Source organism: Temnothorax curvispinosus, unplaced genomic scaffold (genome assembly GCF_003070985.1).
Source record: "Temnothorax curvispinosus isolate PA1 unplaced genomic scaffold, ASM307098v1 QBEX01006775.1, whole genome shotgun sequence".
Taxonomy (NCBI): domain Eukaryota; kingdom Metazoa; phylum Arthropoda; class Insecta; order Hymenoptera; family Formicidae; genus Temnothorax; species Temnothorax curvispinosus.
The window spans coordinates 1,197-11,192 of NW_020216555.1; the positions used below are offsets into that span (position 1 = coordinate 1,197).

At 43.7% G+C, this 9,996-nt stretch overlaps 1 protein-coding gene across 1 annotated transcript; it reads left to right on the plus strand.

Moving 5' to 3' along the window:
• Positions 1–6,608: 6,608 nt before the first annotated feature.
• LOC112456401 (matrix metalloproteinase-2-like) lies at positions 6,609–7,685 on the plus strand. The gene has a single exon (XM_025018901.1). It carries the CDS (start codon positions 6,609–6,611, stop codon positions 7,683–7,685), a length of 1,077 nt encoding a protein of 358 aa, XP_024874669.1.
• The last annotated feature ends 2,311 nt before the right edge of the window (positions 7,686–9,996 follow it).

The window sequence follows — 9,996 nt, forward strand, 5'->3', positions numbered from 1 at the left end:
CACAATTACTCACTCATACTACGTTTACGCGAGCGTTACTTCTGTAGTAACTTACGATAATTTACTCCGCGTTAACGAGTGAATTATCGTAAGTTACTACAAAAGTAACGCTCGCGTAAACGTAGTATCATTCATTCTTACCTTGCAGAGATTCGATGTCTTCATACTGCTGATGAATATTTGCTTCATGACCGTTGATATCAATGAGACGTTCCCATGTGCGAGAGACACACCGAGTAATAAGCGAGAAGTTTTTTCTTTGACAAATTGTATCACGTATCGACACATTCACGGATTTACTTACGCACTTGACCGATAAGATTAATAAACAAATCTACCGGTTTATCACTGTTAATTACTACCGATTAATTGTTCGATGACTGAGAAAGAACTCGATTACTTGAAGAAAGAAACACATTACGCACAATCACATGACAGTAAAAGGAAAACTTCTTACTTGATTACATTACAGTAATTAAGTAGAAGTTTTCCTTTTTTTGTTAATTGTATCACGTAATCAACACTTGTATCACGTAATTAACGCTTAGCTGTACAGCGCACGTTAAGCCTATTACACGATGCTCGATGCGGATACTTCTCGACGACAACAAACAGTCAACAGGTCATGTTGGTACTAGCGCTGCCGAACGTAAACATGTGACATTATGGAGGATTCACACTGCGTTCGATTGCATCTCCATTAACCCCCTTGCACAATAGGCGATAGCGATAGCAATAGTGACAGCGACAAAGGTGCCGTGTAGCTACAGCTTTGTCGGCACTTTTGTCGCTGTCGCTATCGCTATCGCTATCGCCTATTGTGCAAGGAGCTTTACGCGTGATTGGCGCGAGACACGTGTTTTGTGTTTGACTAAAACCTCCGCGGTACTTATAAAAACGTGTAACTAATGCTGCAATTACAAGATGTTTCACGTAGAAATGTGTTGGTCGCTCTGAAAAGAGCGGATTATCTTTGGTCACTCTAAGAAAAACGGATTGGTTTGAAGTCGAAAAAATTTTATAACAGGTGCTCAAAATGACCACCATCCATTCTAACGCAAGCTCTCAGGCGTTTTAATAAATTTCTTTCGACGTTCTCCATCATTTCTTCGTCGATGGCCCAAATAGCATGTCGCAATCTTGTATCTAAATCGTCGACATCCTGGGGAAGCGTTTTATAAACTTTTTCCTTACAATATCCCCATAAAAAAAAATCTAAAGGATTGAGATCCGGAGATCTTGCGGGCCAACGTATCGGACCGTACCGACCCATCCAGCGTCCAGGAAAGTGCTCATTCAAGTAATTTGTTACAATTCTGGCGTTGTGTGGCCCAGCACTGTCTTGGTGAAACACAATCTTGTTTCTCTCTAATAATGGAACTTCTTCTAAGAAATCTGGTAGATTATCTCTTAAAAGTTCCAAGTATGTTTGGCCAGTTAAAATATCCGAAAAAACAATCGGACCAAGTATTTGAGTTCCCATTATTCTAGCCCACAGATTTATTTTCCAGCGAGTTTGGAAGCTTCTGGGTCGCGTAACTGTGGGATTTTCATCGCTCCAAAAATGCATATTATGCGAATTAAAATGCCCTTCTTGTGTAAAAAATGATTCATCGCTGAATATCATACGAGAAGAGAATCTGGGATCTCGATCTACTTTTCTCAGAAAATCTTCGCAGAACGTTCTTCTTGCATGATGATCTCCTGGTTCCAAATGTTGCACGCGTGTGTAGTGAAATGCGTGCAACTTTTCTTCTTTGAGTACTCTTTGTACAGTTCCATAGGATAGATTGTGTTTTCGAGCAACCTCCCGAATACTCGTTTCAGGATTAACCTCGAAAACACGTACAACTTGCTCCATGTCCCGCAAATCTCTCGCCTCGCGATCTCTCCCAATGTCGTGCATGTTCGGAAGGACATTGCCAGTCTCGTATAATCTTTGAGCTGCTTGAAGTATGACGGGAGCCGACGGATGTTTTGCTCGATTTGGATACAATTCGGCGTACCGTCTTGCAGCTACGTAATACTGCCCGTGACACTCGCCAAGTGCCATCAGCATGTCATAATATTCTTCGTTTGTGTATCGTACTGCCATATCGTCCTCTTAACGCTTCTAATAATCGAGGGATTATTGATTCCAGTGTCGATTGCTTCATCCTATTTATGCAATCTTCGCGGGGGTCGGTAAAGATACCCGAGGGGACTCCCCGCGACCCGCGACGAATAGCGAGTTTCGCGCGTCGCCCACGCGACTGGCATGCGATTTTACGCTTCTGATATCATCAAATCAAACAAGGATAGAAGTAGCCAGTAGACAGAAACCTAATATTTTTTAGAATTATACCTGCTGTAATAAATTATTATCCAGTTTTCTTTTCTTAGGGGTTTGTATCCTCTTTACCAATTGCCCTAAAAACATACGTCCTTCCAATTTTTTAATATCCTCAATACATGTTACTATTAAATATGGAGAATCAGCTGTAAAAATTAAAATATTAATAATACTTAGGAAAGACTTAAAGACAAACGTAGAATGTCCGATAATAAATGTAGCAATATCTGTTTTATGTAAATAGTCTTAGATTAAATAACAGAGTTTTCTACTTTTTTACAATCATTTTAGTAGTTAATAAGTTTATTATCAGACAATCTGATAATCAGACTTATTATACAATAATAATACCTGTATTTTGTACATTTTCAACAACTTTTATTTTATCTCCTTTTTTAAATTTTTTTTGTAAATATTTGTTTAAATTAAAATTTAAAATGTGTATTTCAATTTTATAATTTCCATCCGTGATAGCTCCACAACCAATTTTTTTATTAAGTTTATTATTATATTCTTCTTCTTCTGTAGCCTGTTTTCATCCACTCCTGGACATAGGTCTCTTCCATTTCCTTCCATGTCTTTTTCTCCTGTGCTGTCTGCATCCACCTCTTTTTTGCGTGGCGTTGGATGTTTCGCCATGTCGTTTGTAGTCGGCCAATGCTTCTTTTGGACTCTCTTAATCTCCATTGCATCAGGATTTTGGTCCATTTGTGTTGCTTCTCGCAACATGTCCCGCCCATTGCCACTTTTGTCTACGTGCTCGTTCAACCACGTCGGCAACTCCTGTTCTTTTCCTTATCTCTTCGTTTCGGATTTTATCCCTCAGGCTGATTTTCAGCATTACTCGCTCCATTGCCCTCTGACAGATTCTTAGTCGGTTTGCGCTGTTCGCTGTGAGAGTGATTGTTTCGAGTCCATATGTCGCAACTGGTAAGTAGCCATACTATAAGGGATTCAAAACCGGGCGCACTTGACGGCGGGTCGGGGGCAGGAAGCGGAACGCGTGGGGGCCGCCGTAAGCGGTGGGCGAGGGGATGGCGTCGGCAGACGGGGGTCGCCCCGCCGCTGCTTTTCTAACCCGGGATAGTGGGAGGCAGCGAGGGGCGCCACCACTCTCGCGCGGCGCGGCGCGAAGGAGCGGGCCACTCCGAATTTTCTCTCGCGCGACCGAGGCACCTCTCCGCGGATGGATCCCCCGTCGCGACGGCGGTGCGTCGGTAATCGATCGAAGGCCCACGGCAATCGATCGTCGTCGTCGTCGTCGTTGGAGATCTTTCGCGCCTCGACTCGCAATGCGGACTGCGGACGCTTCCGCGTCATCGATATTTTCAACCGCGCACGCATCGTGTTTATTTCTATTTTAATATTTATTAACCCTTTGTCAGACAACGTTATTTTAGATCTTCAAAACATTATTAAGAAGTACATATTCGCAAGTAATATTAATATTTCATGGATACATATATAAATGCAAGATATTAGATCGCATCGTGTTTATTTTTATTTTAATAATTACTGAAATCTACATTGTAATAATCGTACGGACAGAAACAATTTCAACGTACGCGACATTTTGTCGTCGTCGTCGGAGATCGTCTCCGTTTGCGTGATCGCGGTTATCTCTCAAAGCTATTTCCAGAGTTATCTGCTGCCCTATTGACATCCGTCGAGCGATAAGCGCAAAGCAACGCGAATTTTCTCGCGCAATTATATTGTCAGTTTGAAGTTTGCGAAGGTTTTATTTTTAATAATAATTACTGAAATCTACATTGCAATAATCGTACGGACAGAAACAATTTCAACAACGTACGCGACATTTCGTCGTCATCGTCGGAGATCGTCTCCGTTTGCGTAATCGCGGTTATCTCTCAAAGCTATTTCCATAGTTATCTGCTGCCCTATTGACCCCGTACATCCGCCGTCGAATCGTTATCGGGCGCTATATAAGCGCGGGAAGAACGCGAATTCTGACCTATTGACATTCGCTGAGCGATAAGGGCGAGACAACGCGAATCCTCGCGCAATCGTCAGTTTGAAGTTTGTGAAGGTGCGAGAACGTTGATGCTCGTAGTTCGCGCGGTACATCTGTATGGAGAAAAATAGTGCCATGGAGAGTCAAATGAAAGATAAGGAGGCTCTAATGTCGTTGTTGGATGAGCCGTTCGAGGATCAGGTCGTAGAAGTCGAACGCACCTCGACGGATATCGAGTCGGTCAGTTTCGCTTTGCTCGATCTGCTGCGCGAAATTTGGAATCCTGAATGTTCGGCGTCGCAGAATTTGAGACTGTTGCTCGCAAGCGTCTCGAAGTACCTGACGACTATGAATCAGAAGCGAACCGATTGCGACGTACGTCGTATGCGCGAGGGCAGCAACATAAAGAGCGTGCTGCCAGAGCTCCATAAATTGTGGCTGAAGGAAGGTCCTAAGAGTCCTACCTGTTCCGTGAATGAAATGTATAATTTCATTCGTGATCGACTTCCGTCAAAGTTGTATTCATCATTAGTGAGTGATCTAATGACACAAGATACCTTTTACGAATGGATCAATTATCACGACAGATACGTCACAAGTTTACCCGTCGGTGCGGGAGGGGATATCCTCGCCGCGGTTTCGACGGATCATTCGTACAGCGTGGAGAAGCGAGACGAGGAGGAGGAGGAGGCAAGATGCAGCGGCGGCGGCGGGCTCGACGCGTTATTCGACCTGACAGAGTCTGGTCGCGATCTCGATCGTATTCTGCAACATATATCGAAGATGAAAGATCGACGGATGCTTACCGTGAGGTCGCATCCCCGGGGAGATCAGATCACAGTTGATCCGTCTGGACGTCTACGACATCAAGGATATCGCGAACAAGGAGAGACGTGATTGGTAGAAATACGCGAAATTGCGATCTCAGATCCTGACCATTTTGTCGCGTACGGATCGCAAGCGACTATTAGTGCGTCAATTATTGGATCAAGCGGCGGACGATTTGAGGAAGATTCCCGGGGTTACAAAGGAGACGAGGAACGTCATACATGAAACCGGCCGGAGCAGCGTTTAAATATATTGCGAATATGTACGTCTTAATAATGTTTTTGAAAAAAGACTTATTATATTTTTTTATCAAGATGCACGTTTATTCAACTTTTTTTTTTCATTATAGAGGTACATTATACCGCGAGTAGTCAGGGGCCCTAGTGGAACCACCCACTACTCTACAAAAAAAATGTAATATGTAGAAAAAAAATACATTATCTTAATACAACACGGCTGTCTCATTTCTATAATACAATAAAAAGCGTTACAGAATGTCGAGACGCGCGCGACGTTCCGCCCACCAATTGTGTAAGCGATATCAATTTCCGAATGACCTCTCACCCGCGTCGCGATATCAAATACCGAATCTTCAGAATTAATATCTTGTATTTATATATGTATCATGAAATATTATTACTTGAAGATATTACGCTGCGTTTAAATATATATAATATATTGCGAATATGTACTTCTTAATAATGTTTTTTTTAAAGTCTATGTGTCATTGTACTGGGACGATGGTGGATATTATACAAATGCAACTTCATTATTGGCGCTAACGTCAAAGCGAAATCGTCACGTTCGCCTTGTCGTCGCTCATTTTCAGCCTTTCACGAATTGACACCTTTACCGAGACCTCCCACCCGCGTCGCAATCGCTGAAAAAAAGGAACGCATCGCTCGTTACGTCGGTCACTCGCGCTTCGATCGGGCGGTGACGCTTATCGCTTCTCGAGGGGTCAAGGGGTCGAGGTGGGAAACGTATCGTTATCTCTCGACAATGTCGCTCGCGCGCGTAATTACGTGCGCGATTATTATCGTCGTCGCGGTAAATTGTAAATTGAGTGAAAATGAGATTGCGATCAGTTTTCTGCAAAAATATGGGTATCTGGATAACAGCGGTGCACAGCGATTTTCATCGTCCTACAACACTACGCAGGAGTTACATCGAGCCGTCTCACTGTTTCAAGAATTCTATCGACTACCAGGCGACGGCGAATTAAACGAAGAGACGCTGAATCGAATGGGTAAACCGCGATGCGGCGTCGAGGACATTTCGGAGCGCACGTTTACTCCGCTTTCGGACAAATAACCGAGGAAACATCTCAAATGGAACTTTCATCTAGCCAACGACATAATCTTGAAAACGACCCGAGCCGCGTTCGATCTGTGGGCAGCGAATTCGTCACTAACGTTCGAGCGCGATTCGCTGAATCCCGATATTTTGATATCGTTTCGTAAGGGGCGTCACGCTATGCTATACTCCCGACGAAACGAACCGTGTTCGTCTGCGTTCAGAGGTCCTAACGGAGATGTCGCTCACGCGTTCTTTCCCACCGGAGACCCCAATTTCGTCTTGGAGGTGCACGTAGACAAAGCGGAGACGTGGCACATACAGCTGACTAAGAATCCCCCGGGGACATACAATTTACTTCAGACGTTGACGCACGAGATCGGTCACGCTTTAGGCTTGCCGCACACCTTCCGCGAAGATTCGGTGATGTTCGCTTTCGTGCCTGAGAAGACATTCCCCGTTCAACTTACTCTAGAGGACGTTCTTTCCATTCAACACCTGTACGGCGCTAAAGAAAACGCTAAAGTTCCAAAAGTAATAACGACGACGACACCGACGACTACCACACCGACGACGACAATAGCAACGACGACTACGAAAGACGTCGAGATGAATCTGTGCACCTTGCGAAACGTGGATACCGTATTGATAACGAACGGTCGATTGTACATCTCGCACGAACGATACATGTGGTCAATCAATATAGACGGGGAAACGTACAAGAAACCCTTGCTATTGACGGACTACATGAAATTTTTTCCTAAGAATTTCACACGTCTGACGGCCGCGTATCAGACGCCCTCGGGCAATATCATGCTGTTCGCGGGCAATATGAGTTACACGATCACTTATCCGCGTCTAACGCTAGTTTCAACTTGGCCGAGATCTTACACAGATCTCGGAATTCCCGATACCGCCAGGAAAGCCAACGCCGTGCTGAACACGAACGAAGGACGAACCTTCGTTATATACAACGATAATGTTGTGGGCGAGATAGACGATTGTTCGATGAATATCGTTAAGTACTACCACATCGACATGATATTTCCGGGAATACCTCACAGCGTATCGTCGGCCTTTCGATACATCGACGGTAATCTGTATTTTATCAGTAAAAACCGATTCTACAGATTCAACGAATTTACGAAAACCGTAACCGCATCCGGCAAATTTGATCTTGGGATCTTCGGTATTACCTGCCCGAGACGGACTGATGATGCAACTGCGAGATCTATTGAGTCGATTCGTTCGAATTGACGCGAGGGAGACGTCGAATAGAGAAGAGGAAGAATAGAACGATTCGACGTATCCCCTCCTTTACATATCACTCCTGAGAATGTTAATGAAAGGAGGGGGAATCGTAATTTATTTCTTAAAATATATTTTGCCTCAACTTTCCTCGAACGACTCATTCTCGCGTGATCCGCCAACTGCACCGCGACAACGGAGAAAAAAAAAAGAGAGAGAGAGAGATGTGTTCGACGTTACACGCCCCGTATTTCGAACAGCGCCAATCCGACGACGATCTCGAGAACGGCGTCGATAACGCGAAAAGAAGAAGAAGAGCAATCGACGGAATTAGAGACTCCGTTTTCGAATCGGGGCAACGTTGACTGCTGGAAAAACATGTGATGAGTTCGCGACGATCCCGTATCGCTTGCCTACGATATAACAATAATTTTTTTTAATTATTTTTAGTTACAGCAACGACGACGTCAGTACATCGAAACGTGACGCCGAACGTCATCCGGTGAGAATTCTGGAAAGAAGATACCTATTAACTAAGACGGGGTACAAATTCATAGACGTCGGTATCACAGCCGTACTCCCGTGTTACATACACATCGTCATAGGAGATTGTCACGGCAAGGAGATCTCACTCTCGCCTCAAACTTGGAAGGAACTTATCTATCGTAAACGCGCGGTGTTGTCCCATCTACAGCGCGGAAAGAACGAGCGCGCTCCACCACCGATGTGCTTCGAAAACGGAAAACTGAAATTTAGAATTTAGCAAGATTAACACTCTGTCGACACCTGGAAACGTCCACGACTCGTATGATCGTGTCGACGAACACCATGCTCCTCATGTTCGACCTGGAACTTTGCGTCAACAGTCTCGTGAATTCGTTGCGCGCGATTATCAACACGATCAACGCGAAGCTGACGCGCTTCGTCGCTATTGCGGCCACCGTGACGGATCCCGCGAACGTCCCAAGAGCGATACGCGAGAGCGAATTCTTCGATCGCAATGACATCGTTGACTGCACGGAGAGAAAAAATAGGGAGTAATCCCATAGATAGCGCCCATGTGATATTTAGGAGAGTAACTCTATGGGATTACTCCCTATTTTTTCTCTCCGTGTGCGAGTTAGTCGCTCTGTGCTTCGGGAATACTGAGAAATTATTGTAATCACATATTATTATTATTATTAAAAAAAATAAAGAGAGAAAAAAACCCCCCCTATGGAACCTTGTTCGATTATTTTTTTTTTCCTCCTTCTCTCCAATAGAATCACATACGGATAAAGGAAGAAGTATGACAGCGAAGGTTAAAAAATAATAAAACATATATTTTGTTTTTGAAATACACATAAGTTTACATTAAGGCGAACAAAAAAACAATATGTCCAAAATTGTTATGTCCTGCGAGGTGGTCGGGGTCGTATAACAAAACTATATGATAAACTATATGATGATTTATTATTAAGTAATCCAGCTCTGCTTACAATGCGTACCGTGCCCGCACGTTACACGGGAGCATCGGCCGTCGACTGACTCTGCCCTCGTGTTCTCACTCTGGCAATATCGCGGCATTTGGGGAAATCATTCCCGAATCACATGATTACAAAGCCAAGCTAACAATGTAGGAGCACCGTAAATACACCACAACTCCTCCCTCGTAAATTCCGACATTACTTCTTTAACCGTTCTGAACCCCGCACTACAATCGGTGGTTGTTCCTTGACTGATTTGATAACGCTTGCGGTTCTAATGTTCGCCTTCGGGTACTTAATAATTTGATCGATATGCCGCTTCCAAATTTTGGGTGCTATTTCGACTTTATACGTTACAGGAGACAATTTCTGTATTGTTTCTCCAATTTGGAATTCGACATTTCGACTACCGTTTTTCGCGATAACTTGAGCTAATTGTTTATCGGAAACATCACTGCTAACGTCCGGCTTTAACAAATCAAAACGAGTTCTCAATTCTCACTTATAAACCATATACGCTGGCGTTCTTCCTGTTGTGCAATGTTCCGACGTCCTATAATCAAATAAAAATAAGTTTACCGCATAATCTAACGATTTACCGCTCTTTACTATTTTGTCCACTTTGTCTTTAAAAGTCTCTACAAAGTTTTCTGCTGCGCTATTCATTGCCGGGTGGTGCGGCGCAGTGAAGCTGTGTTTAATGCCGTTTCTATTTACAAAGTCTTAAAACTCATTACTCGTATATTGAGTTCCGTTATCGGTAACAAGATGTCTTGGTAGACCATGCCTAACGAATATCTTCTTAAATTTGTCAATAACTTTTGGAGCTTGCGTGCATTTGTGCATATCAATTA